Source organism: Ostrea edulis, chromosome 5 (assembly GCF_947568905.1).
Source record: "Ostrea edulis chromosome 5, xbOstEdul1.1, whole genome shotgun sequence".
NCBI classification, from domain to species: Eukaryota; Metazoa; Mollusca; class Bivalvia; order Ostreida; family Ostreidae; genus Ostrea; species Ostrea edulis.
This window is the reverse complement of record NC_079168.1, coordinates 72,705,260-72,723,896: the sequence shown is the minus strand read 5'-3', so window position 1 is coordinate 72,723,896 and position 18,637 is coordinate 72,705,260. Positions and strand designations below refer to the sequence as shown.

General features: G+C 34.9%; 2 protein-coding genes across 4 annotated transcripts in view; one reads left to right on the top strand and one right to left on the bottom strand.

The window, feature by feature from the left end:
- Positions 1 to 9,383, top strand: part of LOC125649082 (eIF-2-alpha kinase GCN2-like) — a 71,909-nt gene extending 62,526 nt beyond the window's left edge. The window contains exons 49-53 of the mRNA XM_048876311.2: positions 61 to 226; positions 315 to 425; positions 626 to 678; positions 779 to 853; positions 8,550 to 9,383. Coding sequence (XP_048732268.2) covers positions 61 to 226; positions 315 to 425; positions 626 to 678; positions 779 to 853; positions 8,550 to 8,607 — 463 coding nt within the window. The 3' untranslated portion in view covers positions 8,608 to 9,383. The remainder of the gene's footprint in view (positions 1 to 60; positions 227 to 314; positions 426 to 625; positions 679 to 778; positions 854 to 8,549) is intronic.
- Positions 9,384 to 13,885: 4,502 nt separating this feature from the next.
- The window catches only part of LOC125649067 (homeobox protein Meis1-like), a 60,628-nt gene continuing 55,876 nt past the window's right edge, over positions 13,886 to 18,637 (bottom strand). For all 3 annotated transcript variants that reach the window (XM_048876279.2, XM_048876282.2, XM_048876283.2), the window contains exons 11-13: positions 17,084 to 17,142; positions 16,216 to 16,293; positions 13,886 to 15,897 (exon numbers count right to left, since the gene is read on the bottom strand). In XM_048876279.2, coding sequence (XP_048732236.1) covers positions 15,551 to 15,897; positions 16,216 to 16,293; positions 17,084 to 17,142 — 484 coding nt within the window. In that variant the 3' untranslated portion in view covers positions 13,886 to 15,550. The remainder of the gene's footprint in view (positions 15,898 to 16,215; positions 16,294 to 17,083; positions 17,143 to 18,637) is intronic.

Sequence of the window (18,637 nt, the reverse complement as noted above, 5' to 3'; positions counted from 1 at the left end):
AATGTGAAGAAAGAACAGTAGTGGATAATCTTTGAAATACTTATTTGATTGCGTTTTTAGGGAACAATCGGATCCAAGCCAGGGGACCTCCTCCAAGAACTTGGCTGTAAATACCCCATCTGATGCTCACTCGTCCAACCACAGCAATAACATGCTCATCAATTTCAACTTTGTCATCGAGAACGGAAAGCTAGCCACCAAGTCCAGATATAAATATGAATCTCAGGTACCAAGCATGGAATTCTTGTATGTTGAATTCTTTTCAATAAGAATTCATGTGTTGAGAGTTTTGAAATGTGAATGGTTTTATTTAGATACTTGCCAAAATTAGCTCCTCGCTGTCATGGTTACCTAAGAAGTCTGTGGATGTGATTGCTGTGGAATTGACTGCTCCCGTTCTGAAATGTATCGTGGCATTTTTAGAGGTAAAGGGACATAATTCATGTAATGTATAGATAGGTGTGAAACAAATATTCTTACATGTAAACCTACTTAGCTACCCAGCTAGGTAATTAGATTTAAAGTGCTGATATTTATATTTTCATTCATGTTTCAAAAGGAAGTCGGGCATTATGACGATGTTTATTTCTCCTTAATATTCTCATATCCTGTGATCTTTTCACAGGTGGATGGAACTGAACAAGAATATGAAGACAGTATTAGCCTGGTGATTGAAAAGTAAGTGGTATCATGTACTGCTAGAAAAATGTGTTAAGAATATTTCTTATTTTTGTGGATGTTTGTAGAATATTGAACAGTTTTATATTTTCCTCTTCAGACAGCAGAGATATCGGAAATATATCCACAAAATATGTGACCAGATTTATCAGCTGAAATTTACATCGGAGAGAAAGTGAGTTAACTACAAAATCTACAAAAATAAAGTTGCAGATAAATTTTTCAGCAATGTCAAGAATTTCTACAAAGCAAAGGAATTGGACCATGAAAATTAGTTAGAAATAATTAGAATACCAACTCCCAACATGTTTTATAGTCCCTGCAAACATTAAGGGGGGGGGGGGGTTATAGGAATAAGACCTTAAAAATGAATGTCTGTTGTCACAGCAGGTGTTGGCATGATGAAGAACCCTCACTTCAATGACCTTGAACATAGGTTAAGATTTGTGGCACTTCACCTGCAGCTAGTGCATCTCTATCTGGTGTGAACAATTCTTGAATGGGACGTAAAATAACATACAACCAAACAATTAAATATTTGGACAGAGCTCATGATGAAGACCCACCTTAAAATCTACTGCCATGCATATGATAAATCTAATGGTGTAAACAATATCACAAATCTTTCAAAGAACTTTATGTCTTTCCACCCTTCTGTCCCACCATTTTCGTTTGAGCCATAAATTGGAAATAGAGAGACATTAAAAGTTCGTACTTGGCATAAAGGTTGCCTATGAGATGATGTGTCATGATGCTGACCCAAGGTCATTTACTGAAGGTCACTGATAGGAAGTTTGAAATTTTTGTGTGGGCCAAAACTGTGTACTGGAGAAACATTAGAAGCAAATACATGATACAAAAGTTCATTTGATAATGTCAGATGATGTTTCATGACAACTGATGAAGATCATAAAGTTTAATCATATTTTGGTTATGTTAAGGTAGGTAAATACTATTAGAAATTTCTGTCAATCAAATTTTTTTTTCATTTAAATAACTTTAACAATTCATAAACTAACTAAAAAACCCATATTAAACATACTTTTGCGGGTTTATTTTTATACTATGTGCTACAGAGCACATATACCCCCAAATGCAAAAGCCAAATTTTAACACAAGAATGCATGATCTCATGTTTTATTAAAAATATGCACCAAAGCACATTATATTAAGCTATGATATATAAAGACCAATAGCTATTCATTTACCGAGAGAATTTTTAAAGATATTCAATTGAAAACATACACAATTGCTGTTTAATCTGCGCACATCCTTCAGAAAAAAATCACAAAATATCGCAATTTTGAAAAATTCTCAAAATCTAAATTGTTTACATGCCAGTTTTTCTTTAAAAATATTTAGAATTATATCTAAGGTTAACAATAAAACATATTTTACCATAGTTGACCAGAGATATTTTGCAAAATGGTCTCTTGAATACGTAAACCCCCATTTTTAAATTTAAGTTTTACAATTATTCTTTGCACACTTTGAAAATAGTAAATTGTTACAGCAAATACAGTCTTAAAATCAAGATTAACAGAATATGACAATATATATATATATGTAAAACATACTGAAAATTTTGTCCTACCAGACAATTAGAACACAAGGAGTGGGGGGGGGGGGGACCCCACCCCTTCCTTTTTCTCACAATTTTTTTTGGTGTGTGTGTTATTCATTTTTTGTTTGGCTATCAATCATATCCTACATAACAATACCTACATGCTATCTCATACTTATAGAAAAAATAAATATAGTGTAACATATGTGTAGATTCTAGCAACTACAGCTCATGTACAAATAATTTTGTTTCTTGAAAATACTTGTGAAGAGTTCAAATATTCAACAATTTATCTGATAATGTTCTGAGGATTTATAATTTTGGTTTCTTTGAACCAAACACAAACTCACTAAAAACAGTTTGAATTCCGCCTATGTATGATTTTTAACTTGTTCAGGCTTAGATTGCAAGCTATGAGCCTTTTAGAGATCAGTGTAGATATTACATTGCTTTGTACCATTGGAGCTAGTGAGGACTTGACACTATAATAAATCATGGTAAATATATCTAAGATTCACATTTGAATGCTAAATTTGACTCGTAAAGTTCTCGTAAACTACAAACATCAGACAAAGAAGTTATAACTGGAACTTTCTAGTCGGTGTTTAAAATTTAAAACCGGATACGTAAAAGCACGGACTTTCCTTAAATAGAAATTGTAGAAGTTTGTAAGAATATGTTGTATGTTTTAAAAATATGCCCCAGTATGAATGAGCCATGTGGGGGATAGAAGTCCTGTTATAACAGATCAAGTTTGTCTTACTTTGAACTTTCATGACACCTATCTTTCAGCATGAGAATTTGCATCATAAATAAGATAAGATTAACTCATTTAATTTTAGCAGGGAGATCTTATTTGCTTCAATTTCCCAAAGACCATAACTCATGCCCACTATTCCAAGTGTGTAAAATATCTAAGTGCAACCACTATCATATTTAGCTCACCTGAGCTAAAAGCTCAAGTGTGCTTTTGTGATCACCCATTCTTTAATCAGTCTGTAAATTGTACCCATTTTAAACTCTTTTTCTGGCACCACCAGGCCAATTTCATCCAAACTTGGTACAGAAAATCCTTTAGAAAAAGGATTCAAAATTGTCCAATTAAAGGGTGATGCCTCCTTCAAAGAGAAGATATCTCTATATAAGAAAAGGTATAAATAAGGTTGGGTTATGAGTTAGAAAATATTAAACTTATGCAAAACTTTCCTGACATAGTTTAGATTCTAAATTGTTCAGATCATGACCCCCAGGAGATAGGATGGGGCCACATTAGGGGATTAAAATTTTACATATGAATTCATGGAAATAATTTTTAAAAATCATTTTCTCAAGAACAGCAAGGCCATGATTAGTCAGATTATGATGAAGAAGCATCCTCAGTTAGTAATTTAGATTCAAATCATGGGGGCCACCAGACTAAGATGAAATATTGACATAATCTACATAAGTTCGTAGTCTGAGAGGAGATGTGACTATGTGAGATCTCTACCATTTTTTTAATGAGGGAATTCTGAGAAAAAAATTTCAAGATGGATGTGCAGCTTCAGCTCAGACTTTTTAAAGTACTTAGAGCTCACAGCACAAACCAGCACATCACACTGAGCTCACAGCACAAGCCAGCACATCACACTGAGCTCACAGAATAAGCCAGCACATCACACTTTAGTTGTTAGAGCTCACAGCACAAGTCAGCACATCACACTGAGCTCACAGCACAAGCCAGCACATCACACTTTAGTTGTTAGAGCTCACAGCACAAGCCAGCACATTACACTTTAGTTGTTAGAGCTCACAGCACAAGCCAGCACATTACACTGGCTTGCTGTGCTTGCTATTAATATGCAACCATCCTCAGGTAGTGTGGATTCCGTTTGTTCAAATCAATGCCCCAGGGGTAGGTTTGGGCCACAATACAGATTCCTAGTATATGGGAGAAATTGAGAATCTTCTCGAGAATGATTAGTATGCAATCATCCTCAGGTAGTGCAGATTCAAATTTTTCTGAATCGTGGCTCTGAGAGGTACATGTAAGATATGGTCATAATAAAGGATCAAAATTCTGCATTGGGATATAGATCAAAAAATCTTTTTCTTAAGAACCACTGACCATGATTAGTCATATTAATATGTTAGCATTCCAATGTAGTGCACATTCATATTTGATGAAGCAATGGCCCCTGGGGCTAAGGTTAGGCTGGGATAGGGATTTTATATGAGAAGATGTAAGAAAATTCTTTAAAATCCTTTAAAGAGTAGCAAGACCACACTAAATTATATTGATAAGCAAATATTTCAAAGTTTTTTGGGTTTTTTTTTTCATATTATGAACCCTGGGGATTGAATTGGGCTTTAATCAGGGATCACATTTTACACACTTCTTCTCCAGAACAGTAAATCCATGTTAGTTGTGTGGATTCAACTTCTGTGAAGTCAGGGCCCTGTGGGAATAGGTTGAGGTCATGATATGGGGGTCAAAGGTTTTTGTAAAAACATGAGAAATCTTTAAAAAATCTTCTAAAGAACAGCAGGGCAAAGGTGACTCAGGTGAGGATTGGGCTCATGGAGCTCTTGATTTTTTTGGTTATGGTTGTTGTTTTTGGGAGTCCAAATACACTAACCAAATATGGGGGAGGGGGTTGGCAATAAACTCATGCCAGGCATTTCACTTCAGTAATTATGAAGTGATACAACCAAACTGTTATTCTAGAAAAAAAAATCTTTGAAAATTCCTCATTTTTGAAGTAGAAGATAAGTCAGGATTCAAACCCACTTTAGCAAGCCAAGAGTCTCAGTCATTACTAATCTCTTGTTGGCAACATTGACAAGCTAAGATTCTCTGACATTATTAATCTCTTGTTGGTAACATTAACAAGCTAAGATTCTGTGTCATTACTAATCTCTTGTTGGCAACATTGACAAGCTAAGATTCTCTGACATTATTAATCTCTTGTTGGTAACATTAACAAGCTAAGATTCTGTGTCATTATTAATCTCTTGTTGGTAACATTAACAAGCTAAGATTCTCAGTTATTACTAATCTCTTGTTGGTAACATTAACAAGCTAAGATTCTGTGTCATTACTAATCTCTTGTTGGTAACATTAACAAGCTAACATTCCGTGTCATTATACCCCCCGCAACAAGTTGTGGGGGGGGGTATACTGGAATCAGGTTGTCCGTCTGTCTGTCTGTCCGTCCGTCCGTCTGTAGACGCAATGGTTTCCGGACTCTAAAGCATTATCCTTTCCACCTACCGTCACCATATCATATATATGGACTACCCATGGGATGAAGATGTTCCCTATCGATTTTGGGGTCAAAAGGTCAAAGGTCAAGTGCACTGGACATCGAAGTAGCAATATGGTTTCCGGGCTCTAAAGCGTTATCCTTTCCACCTACAGTCACCATATCATACATATGGACTACCCATGGGATGAAGATGTTCCCTATCGATTTTGGGGTCAAAAGGTCAAAGGTCACGTGCACTGGACATCGAAGTAGCAATATGGTTTCCGGGCTCTAAAGCGTTATCCTTTCCACCTACAGTCACCATATCATACATATGGACTACCCATGGGATGAAGATGTTCCCTATCGATTTTGGGGTCAAAAGGTCAAAGGTCACGTGCACTGGACATCGAAGTAGCAATATGGTTTCCGGTCTCTAAAGCGTTATCCTTTCCACCTACAGTCACCATATCATACATATGGACTACCCATGGGATGAAGATGTTCCCTATCGATTTTGGGGTCAAAAGGTCAAAGGTCACGCGCACTGGACATCGAAGTAGCAATATGGTTCGGTTTGTCATGCCATTTGTTTTTTACACTCAGAAAAGAGGTAGTTTATACCTATTACCAACACCCTTTGGGAGATTGGGGTAAGCGGGGGGTATTCTTAGTGAGCATTGCTCACAGTACCTCTTGTTATTAATCTCTTGTTGGTAACATTAACAAGCTAACATTCTGTGTCATTATTAATCTCTTGTTGGTAACATTTCTTGACTACTAAACCACTTGGCATTAAAAATATTACACTATAATGAGGTGTGTCAGGTGCAGATCACTCTGCAGTGTATTGGAAATTTTGAATACTGTTGACTTTGAAATTATCAATTTTAAAATGATTGGGAAAATTAATGCAAGTCTCTGCTTATATTGAATTTGAAAATGACAGGCTTCCTTTTCAATTTTCTATTGTAAATGACTGCATGCTGTATGGTGCACTTGACCTAAACTTGACCAAATGAATTGTATGATATGTTTCGATGAAATAATGCTTAACATCAAATTTAAATTTATATACACAAAGATATTCCACAATTAGCTTCTGCTCATTGCATATTTCATTCATATCAAGTAGATCCATGTCCAATTTAATTGAATTTAGAATCAGCTGCCACTTCTCAAATGTTAAACAATGGTGGTATTTTGTACTGAGGTATTAGTTATAATCAACACTATGTCAATGGTGCTCATTCAAAGCAGAAGAAAATCCTTGATATATGCTTCTCTAGGGGTCATACCAATCTAACTAAAATTATCGGTTTTGAATCTGCTACCAAGCGGCAGTGGATTCAAAACGGTTAATCATAATTAGATTGGGGGTCATACTAAATAAGTTTGACTAAAATCTAAATTACAAAGATACATATAAATTATTATTACAGACATGCTTACTTTTTCAATTTGCTTGTGAATTAAAAAAAAACTCAAGGTACAATTTGTATAAACATCTTTAGATTTTGAAAAACTATCATTTCTTTTTTAACTCAATAAAAGGCCCTAAAGGGACTGGTTCATGTTTTTTTTCATTTTTTGTAATGTTAAACATTAGGAGTATAACTCATTCAATGTTGCCAGCCAAACTTTTGACCTTCTGAATGCAAGGATAAAAGCAATATTTTAGCCTTAACTCTGTGTTATGAAAACATGGACTTGAGTCTTTTTATGTTTACAAACAAATCAGTGAAATGTTTAATTTTGTAATTTAAAGCATCTTAATTTTGCACAGTTACTTTAACTTTTTGATGACATGTTTTACCTAAAGAATACTTGAAATGTGATAGTCCTTATAATAAACTTAGATCAAATCCATTTCTTGAAAATTTTGTAAACAATAACATACCACAATCTTTACAAAACAAATGATACGCTCTCTAAAATGAGCTTCTGTGGTAACATATAACCTTAATTACCTTTTAAACACATTAGACTGTAACAGTAGATTTTGATCATTAACAGTGAAAAACAAAATTTGGGGGGGGGGGGGGGGGGGGGGGGGGGGAATCGTGAATTAGTCCCTTTAAAGAAATTGACCTTTTGATACCAAATCAATCGCTCTTGGTACTTTATTCAAAACATTTTACAAAAAAAGTAATGTTATGTAATACAAGTAATATTATATAATGAAATTAATATTATGTAGTACAAGTAATGTTATATAATGAAATTAATATTATGTAGTACAAGTAATGTTATATAATGAAATTAATATTATGTAGTACAAGTAATGTTATGTAATATAAGTAAGATTATATAATGAAATTAATATTATATAGTACAGGTAATGTTATGTAATATAAGAAATATTATATAGTACAAGTAATGTTGTATAATGAAATTAATATTATATAGTACAAGTAATGTTATATAATGAAATTAATATTATATAGTACAAGTAATGTTATATAATGAAATTAATATATAGTACAAGTAATGTTATGTAATACATGTATAATTAATATTATCAGTTCAATTGCCTCTGTAGACAAATCTTTGGCAGATTTTACTGATAAGTAAGTAAATGATTGATAGGGGTAGAAAGGTCTATAATTATTTGATCCTCTATCACAAAAGTGGCCAGTTCACTTTCTTTAAAGGGCTCATTTTTTCAGAATTTCATGGATAGTAAGTAATGTTGGTACTGATGGCATTAACCAGTGGTTAGGGCAGTCGCTCTGCAATCGGGAAGCTGGGTTTGATTCTCAATCCTGGCACCGTGTCAAACCAAAAACATTTAACATAAGTAGTAACTGTTCCTTCACCAAGTAGTTGGCAGTAGAAGTGAAAGTGGCGGGTCTTTCGGATATGATATCATAGTAGGCATATGCCCTCACATTTTCGACCCGGAGCACCATGCATATAGGTTAAAATGCTTGGTACTTCATCTAAAGCTGGTGACGCCTCTGATTTAATGGGGGGGGGGGGGGGGGGGGGGAACCGCGGCATAAAACACTATACAGAAAAAAGGAATTGTTTTAACTGGCTCGTGAATTTATATGACAAGTGCTTATATTTTTCTTCAGGTGCAGTTACATTGTTCTGTATGGTATCAAAGATGACAGTGTAAAGCTACTAACTTGAGTCGTCGAGATGACGGCTTCAATGACAAAATATGACAGACTGGACATTGGATGGACAGTATCCACATGTACCAGGACATTCTGTATTGGGGGTGCATTAGAGATGGTTTAACTGGTGAGCAGCGGTACAGATCAATATTGCATAATTTACCTGTTGATGTAGAACAACTGGGTGGTGGTCCCGCCGATGAAACAGGAGAGGAGGAATTCACGGATTGAGAGAACTGTCATTGTAATCCAATTCTGATGTCTCATTTGCTTTTTCATATTTACAACACTATTTCATGTTATTTATTTCACATATCGGTAAATCAAAACCTAGGATGTATCATAAAGTTACTCATTTGAATATTCATAAAGCATTGAGAATATTCTTTCAAATGCATCCATTGTGATTCATAAAGCATTGAGAATATTCTTTCAAATGCATCCATTGTGATAGTTTTAATAAAACATTGTATACAATGCCTCATGGAATATGTAAATTCTGTGGTGTTATGCATATTCATGACTTTGAAAGCACTGCATATTAATTGCAGTGATTGGGTTATCTCTCTTGTCTTGTAGATTCTAAACATTATAGTCACAGAAGATTTTTAAAAGTCCTATACATTTTTTTTTAGACTGTAAGAATTGTAACATACATTCTGGAGCATTTACAGAAAAAGTAATATGCTGTCACAAATCACATTAAGTTTGTCCAAATTTTATTTATCTTTTTATCATTTTTAATGAGATATTTTATGGAAAATTATTAAATAAAATTCTAGTTCTTTACCATTGTTGTTCTGTGTAAAAGAAAATTGTGTTACATAGTACTGTACATGAGATCCTTATATCTGCCAGATGTCATTCATTGAAGTGTGAAAGATGATACAATTCTACAGCAGCTAGTTGTAGCAAGGGCCATATCAAAGTCCAATGCCCGAGACACTCTACATCAGCTAGCTGTAGCAAGGGCCATATCGAAGTCCAATGCCAGGGACACTCTACAACAGCTAGCTGTAGCAAGGGCCATATCGAAGTCCAATGCCAGAGACACTCTACAACAGCTAGCTGTAGCAAGGGCCATATCGAAGTCCAATGGCAGGGACACTCTACAACAACTAGCTGTAGCAAGGGCCATATCGAAGTCCCATGCCAGAGACACCTCCCTCTCCCTCAAAGACTTAAATTGAAGCATGTGTATGATAGAGTATACCATTTATATTGATATGTGTATGTTTTGAAATGAACTGGCTAGTCTTTAGTTTAAGGGGAAAAAATGTTGATGTCAAGTGACAAAAATTGTCAGATGAAAATTTAACTGATGTGCTTTGGCTTCTTTCCCCATACGATTTGAATGAAGGTTGGTTTTTTTAAGATGACACCTACAGTTTGAGTTAATGACAAGTTTCATGATGCAAATATTCCATACATGGTATCTGATGTGCATTAAATTACACTGCTGAACACCCAAGTAGGATTATTTAACGGAACTCATGTTGACTCAACATTCCTTGGAATGAAATTATTATGAAACACCATTACACTGAATGTAAATGTTTTGTGATTGTGCCAAAAAAATTGAATTGAAAATTTTCTACACATTTTTACCATCTACATAAGAAATTGGAAATGCTTTGAAATTGACATATACATGTATTCCTATACTATCTACATATCAAGGATAAAGTTTCCTACTGTAGAAAGATTATGATGTCATCTATTCAGACTAAGTAATACGCAGCTGGAATCTACTATCACAGTACAGATGTAAAATTAAAATCAAAATATCAAGTCAAAAGAAGTGAGAGTCGGCCCAGGAATCAAAATACCCAGGGCATCTAGTTCTCTATCCACCAGTCAAAAATACACAGGACATCTAGTTCTCTACCTAGCACCAGTCAAAAATACCCAGGACATTTAGTTCTCTATCTCATATTAGTCAAAAATACCCAGGACATCTAGTTCTTTATCTCATATTAGTCAAAAATACCCAGGACATCTAGTTCTCTATCCACCAGTCAAAAATACACAGGACATCTAGTTCTCTACCTTGCACCAGTCAAAAATACCCAGGGCATCTAGTTCTCTATCTAGCACCAGTCAAAAATACCCAGGGCATCTAGTTCTCTATCTAGCACCAGTCAAAAATACCCTGGGCATCTAGTTCTCTACCTAACACCAGTCAAAATACCCAGAACATCATTTTCTCTATCTAGCACAAATCAAATATACCCAGGACATCTAGTTCTCTATCTAGCACCAGTCAAAAATACCCAGAACATCATTTTCTCTATCTAGCACCAGTCAAAAATACCCAGGGCATCTAGTTCTCTATCTAGCACCAGTCAAAAATACCCAGAACATCATTTTCTCTATCTAGCACCAGTCAAAAATACCCAGGGCATCTAGTTCTCTATCTAGCACCAGTCAAAATACCCAGGACATCTAGTTCTCTACCTAACACCAGTCAAAATACCCAGAACATCATTTTCTCTATCTAGCACCAATCAAATATACCCAGGACATCTAGTTCTCTATCTAGCACCAGTCAAAAATACCCAGGACATCTAGTTCTCCATCTCATATTAGTCAAAAATACCCAGAACTTCAAGTTCTCTACCTACCAGTCAAAAATACCCAGGACATCTAGTTCTCTATCTAGCATCAGTCAAAAATACCCAGGACATCTAGTTCTCTATCTAGCATCAGTCAAAAATACCCAGGACATCTAGTTCTTTATAACTAACACCAGTCAGAAGAACCAGGAATTAAAAAAAACATTCACATACCCAATTTTTGAAAATGTCATATTAAAGATTCATTCTATTTAAAGTTTTGAAAACACAATTTTAAATGGTGATGTCTAATTTAAGGAACCAACATTTTGTCAGTGATAAATTTTTGATAAAAACTGTGACATGCAAGGGACGTTTTGGAAAATTTGACATTAAAACCTGTACAAGGTAAAATTACAAATTATGAATAAAATCTATGTCTAGTTTCCCTGTATTATCTAGGATATAAAAACAGAAAAGGGTAATTTTGCAAATGATCTATGCTACCATTGTTTTTAATACCTCAATTAAACTAACAAGATAGACATTTATTGCTTAAGTGTGCATTAAGGTTCTTTAAACAAAAAATTTTTTAAGCCTTGAATGAAAGCAACAACTGTGCCAAATGGATTTGCAACAACACATTACATATTTAATATCATTAATGAAAGAAAAAGTCCTTTTTTTTTCATGTCCATGACATATTTAAAGAATATATGGCTTTTAAGATATTCGAGATTGTAGTTTTCTGTTCTGAATATCTTTTGAGTTAATTGCATGCTCCAGTACTTTGACCAGACTTTAACATAATGGAATCCTGCTTAAACATCATCATGACTTTAAGACTATTTTAAAACTATTACTGTTCTCTTACAATTCAGAATATTTTTGTATATCTTCACTGGAAAATTTTCCTTACCAGGTACTTTATAATTCTCTGTTAATGGTATATAAACCTCCTATAAACTTGATTTTTCATTTTATCTATGATGAATAACAAACAAGGTCTATTGTCTTCATCAGCTATTGATGGGAAGGGGTCATTGATGTGGGAGAAAACCTACCATCTGTGGGTGACCACAATACCTCCCACATACACCCATTGTGGATTGAACTCCCTATTAGTTTTATTGACCTTTTCATAGCACATTTTTGTCAAGAAAGACCAAAACAGTTTTGAAGACTTGAGCTGTTATCATATTTGTTATTTATCATCTTCGTAGATACCAACTTTTTTCTTGGTTTGGTGAGAATTTTTACATACACACATATTGTACAGCTGTTGTAGGCATTAGACAATGATGCATGGGGAAAGTAAAAACTTGCCCCTCCAGATGGGAAGGGGGGGAGGCGGTGTCCCAAAAATCAGTGAAACCATACCATTGGAAGCAATTCATGAAAAATAAAGAAAACAACTATAAATGATAAGGTCTCTAGTTTGCTCTCAAAGTGACAGTCTTCGAAACAAACTGTACTTTGCACATATCCAATGCAATGTCGACATTATCCTCTGCTTGCCCGAATTCTTCTGATTCCATGACCATAAACTGAGAATAACTCAAAAATTTAATTTGGTCTCATCTATAAGTTATTGATATTTATAAGTCAATAAAATTCATGTTAATATTATAAATTCATATGAATCAAACTGGCAATAGAGTTTAGCAATATGAAGATTTTGACAAGTCAAGGGTATACAAAATATAATTTTTGATTTTAAAAGTGCATTATTCTCAGTTTATGCTTACAGAGACTGAATTAAAAAAAAACAAAATATTTTCCCACCATTTTTAATACAATGCAATTGAACATAAAATATAGCTCTTTTCTTTCAGAAAACATCAACAGTGGGCTAGGACAAATTTTATTTATATATGCCATATTTATATTTTCAGTATGTGTGACAGAAAAATTTGGTTTGTCCAAAGCTGTTTTCTGAAAGAAAAACATCAGCAAAAATTAGTATTTTACCCAAAGTTTTAGTAAACTTGTTCTTCTGATGCCATGTGCTTTAATAACCATAAATGTTTTCAACATGGAACTGTTATTGACAAAGTCTCTTTCTCCATGTTAATTTGGATTTTACAGGGGGCCAAAAAAGGCCATTAACTTACCTAGTTCTTTAAGATAAATTTACCAAGAGCTCTTCGGGCTATAGACTTAAAAAAGATGTACAAGGCCGATCTAATTTCTACAAGCTACGGGTTACCCGCCATGATTGGTGTGGAACCCAGGAAGTAAGACATACGGTCGACTTCCTTCAAAAGTGTAGCACCAAAAAATGAAAATCAGAAAAATTATTACCATTGAAATTCATTTATCGTGTTGATTTTTCACCAAGATACAAGATAGTATCATGAAGCTAACAAGATTTTTATGACAATGCATTAAATTTACGCTGAGAGCGAGTATTACATTTATGTATCCAAGCAATGCATTTTAAACGAGTCTTAATAGAAAGGAAAATTTGCATCATGTATGGCCACACACAGATCATGATTTTGATATTCCAGACATGCAAATATCTGTTTTATGAATATTAGGAAAGAAAGGCTTGTTTTCCCTTTTAAATCTGGTTTTGCTTAAAGTTCTTAATCATATCAAAATTAAACTGTTTTAGCATTCTTGGAAAATGACTACTACCTAGTTTTATAAGCATAACTTTGCAATAGCTGTACAGTACATGCATTGCTGCCTTCCCCAGATGAAAGAGATATCAAAGATAATAAAACAGCATTAGCATAATACAACATTTTATTTTTTTCTTCTGGAATTTTTTTCTCAAATATGTGACAATCTCATTAAAAATTCCCTAGAACTAAGCATCCAAGCTTTAGCAGACTTCCATCACAATCAGACACTCACACACAAATAACAGAACACACTCTAGGCCAATCCTATTTTGTTGCTGTATCATGTGATTGTCGTATCCCTGGAAACACTCATCCATGGGATTGTGGGCAGTCAGCAGTAAATGAAACAATGGAAAAAAATCTGTGAAACCAAGAATTTACTTAATATGTACATCATAATGCAATCTTAATCTTCCCACGATATTACAGATTTGAAATATCCATAGGATGTTTCTTTACTTCACATGTAATTGTTTTATATTAATGCAAACTTAAAGAAAACTCAACATCAATCAAAAAAATACTAGAAAATAATTTATTATGCAAAAAAGTAACAAAAAGAGAAAAACAAATACTGTTGAAATATTGATTTGGCCATATCAGAAACCATCTACCAGGAGGCAGATCCAAGAAAAAACTGAAGGCCATGCAGGTCGTCCTGATCGTTTAGAAGAAACAGTCTTGCACAAAAAATGTTCACGATACTGACCAAACAAAATACAACCTTGTGTGTTACTTGGCAACAAATCAAATCTTTATTAATACTCAATTACAAAAAATAAACAAACAAAACAGAAGAAAAAAAAGAAAAACAAAATTCGATCACTTGATTCAAGCCTCTCTCTCACCCTGACCACACCAGTTCTACATTTCCATTATATGCACCAAATACTTCTCTGTTCAAACATGCACCATATTAAATACAAAACCATCTAAATGAACAAATCTTCATATTTTTACAACAGAAATCTAATATTGAGGTAATATTAAAGCTTCAAATTGATTGGCTGTAATGATCAGTTCTCTATTTCTGATTGGTTTATACGGCCACATCTCTGGTCCTTTGATCATTAGTATTTTGTTCTTCAATTGATAAAAGAAATAACACTTGATTTGTTTTGAGAGGGAGAAAAAAGACACAAAAACAAAATACAAAATGGCCATAACCAGTACCACATTTAAAGAAATGGAATGCATGTAATTTATTGTTTACAATTAGTCATGGCCATAAACTATATATATAGCATACAAGATGAGGTATCCATGTGACAATGTCATCAGTGACACAGAAGAAAAAAGGCAGCTCAAATCTGCCCCCAAAACATAATACTTTATTGGAAAACAAAATTTTCTGATGCTGTTATAACCAGCACCTAATACTTGTGAAAAATCAAGTGATTCTTGCACCTACTGCGAGTAAAAGTCCATCCAGATCATTGAGAAATACATAGAGGAAGCAGAGACGTCAGTCGGCCTCTGTCCAATCCAGACGAGCGACACTGACGTCTGTGACTAGCATACTGAGTTCCACAGACCAGGAATTTCATTCCTCCACTTACCACGCCGAGATCACTGTGACGTTTTTTCTCATTATCATGTTCTCAAAAAAAAAATCGTGTCCAAATAATTTGTTGTTTTTAACTCCAAATTATTCTTCTTTAAATCATATTTTTTTTGTTTCAAATGTACTGATAGGCGGTGAAAAAGGAAGTCCTGTCTTCCACTAATACTTTTTGTTTGATGTCATGAGGGGCCACTGTCATGGGATTTACCCTGCATGAATGTCCTGTATATGTGCACCCATACTGTCCATGCTGCCATGTAGAGGAGGACTCTGGGTGGAACTCATTGACATTGCGTGGGGGCTCATTCCTGTGGCCCCATGTCCCATCATCATGTGATGTGGGTGGCCAGGGATTAACATAGCTTGTGAGTGTACAGGCGGACGTAACTGTGACATTTGGGAATATGAACTGCTGCCACTAACAGGGGGTGCACCGTACATATCGCCCATTCCTTGGACACCTAACATGTCATATCTCTGGGAGCTGTCCATGTGGTGATAGCCTGCTTTCATTGGGTCATACATGTCTGCTCCAGGTCTAGCCTGCAACACTGAAAATATAACCCAAAAAATTACCAAATGTCAAAACTTGTTTTATCAACTAGAAACAAATCAGATGGAACTTTAATAAAGTTAAATTAACTATATACAATTTTCATTTCCCTGTTTTTTGTTCTTTTCATGGTTTCTTTTTAAAATCCATTTTCATGATGTGTTCAAATCACAGTTTTTATAGCAATTCTATTGTTAAATCATATTTCACTGCAGTTTAGTGAAAATAGTGAAAATTAAACAGCAACGAAAATTATACTGTAAACACTAAACAACTGTTTACCTTTTTAAAAATGTATAGGACCAGGTTAACTTACTGTGTGAGCCCATGTGGGCCATTGTCTGCCCATCCCAGCCCATGCTGTCAGGGCTGTAACCACCATGACCCCCTGGAGCTGCAAAGAGATAAAGCCATTCACAATCAGCATGTCTCCTGTTTGCTTTTCAGGTTGGTAAAAATGCAGATAATATTTGGGTCATGAAGCTTCATGGAGGGTATATTAGGTAAATATTCTGGGGTTATCTATATTGCTAGAACTACAAACAAAAAGGTACAGAACTTCATATCTAATTAGCTAACTCAACCCAAAAATTAGCATGACTATTCACATTTAAAAATAACTGAAAAAGATCTTCAAAGAAAGCTTAACTATTGATGAATAATTCTTTTAGCAGTTACATGTTAAATTTGCTTTCTTATCATGCAACATCTTTCAATGTTTGCCCTATTTACATCAGCTCTGAAGATTAACCCATGTTAAGCTCCCAATAGGTTTCCCATGCATGGAAGAATGAAGCCTTAACTAGCATGCAATTTATGGATGTAAAGCATTGATATGATCTGCAACATGCATATTAACTGTGGAGGTGAAAGTCTTCTCTGATTGGTTGATCACACCAGGTCATGTGACTTTGTTTGAATCCAGCAGCCTAAAAAGCCAAACAATGGCTGCTGAATTTTAAACAATATACATTCACAGGGTTTCTTAGAGACACAATTCTTTTTAGTTTCCTGTCGCCATGACAAAATCTTATTTATCTGCTTTTCTCCTATCTGCCACATTTTCCAGCCACCAGTGTCAAAGACATCATTACCATGGTTACCTGGAGGGATATCAGGAGGAGACTGACTTGTTGAAGACTTACACCTCCGTGATTTGAACACAGTAACAACAGGTGACTTGCCTGCTCGATTTGATTGGTCAATCATGGGTTGAACAATTCTTCTTCTGGCATTTATGAACCTGTAAAAAGAGAATGTAACAATGTCAAATTTTTACTAGTTCATGTCAGATTTGCAATAAAAGAGTAAAAAGATTCTTTTTATGGAAATCACTCAATATGTCTTCACATGAAAATTCTTCACACAAACATTGACTTGGTTTTACAGTTGCATCTGGTCTATTAAGCAGATCATAAACGGCTTAGCAAGGATGAGGTGAGCATCTCTGTTCAACCTCACATCAACTCATAAACTACGAAAAAATATATAAATATAGCAGACCAAAAACATTGAGTCAGATCCTGTTGGAATGGGGGAGAAATATGAGGACAGTCTGTCATTATTTGAAGAGGTAGTGATTTACAACCCGGGCCATGAAATGGCGCCAAGAAATCAGCCACAAAGCAATCATTTGCCAAAGTCTGCGACTGAGAGCCGATTATCAGAGTGACCTTTGACCCTTCAGTATCAACACAAGAATGATATTTGCTTTTCAAATGGCAATCTGATACAATGTTTAGTTATTCGGCTTCCTTTTTGCTCCCTGCGAAAAGGGAAAGAAAAAAAATCATTTCAAAACTTTAGATGCACTAGAGAAGTTTGGCATGATAGTGTTTTTGGGTCGGAATGAAACGAATCTGTAGATTTTATGAGTGCTATCAGCTTTTTTTGCTTAAAACCTTCCTTCTCTTTGCTCATTATAAAGCAGAGTTTAAAAAATGGCAAAGCAGAAATAAGGTGTCTACAGCATCAGATAACGACTGCACCATGCTTTCCTGATTAAACCGAGCACATAAAAACTGGGGATTTCCTAATCCCTTCTGACAGAAATGGTAACTTACTCCCCCTACCTCCAGGGATGAGATAACTACAGTTACCATCACACTGTAATCTGGTAACCACCCATGACAGATACAAGAACCGTTACTGCATCGACTCCCTCACCAAGCACACAGATAGCTTAGATTTCACTACTCTGTCTGGTCAAAGGACCCAACATCTGATGACTGACAGAAAGACTAATCTACTTAAACAACAATATCTATAGTAAGTCACCACTTCTTTGTTCTTGTTTGGGTTGCGAAATAAATGCTAAGTACCCTTTATGTTCACCTCAGCAAGCCCTCTCAACCTGTCTTCTCTAGTCAAATTGGTTACCTCAACCATTATCAATTATGATGACTGAATCTCCATTACATTTCCAAACTATCACATTTAATTCCTCTTCACCACCTGACCAAAGAGTGCATGGCATTAGTTTGTTTATATATTGCCGGCACTATACCCATATCATAAACACAGGGAGTAATTGTCAACTTTTCATTTAAACATCACACAGTGCAGAGTCTGACACCCAGTATTTCAATATCCTCTAGAAAGTCTTCTAACAAGGGAACTAATGACTTAATGGGATCTGTCAATGTTCAAAGCCTTCTGACATATAACATTAGTTCAAGTCACCAGACAGCAAATTAATTAACAGCAAAAGCAGAAATCTCGCTATGGTGGCTCAATTT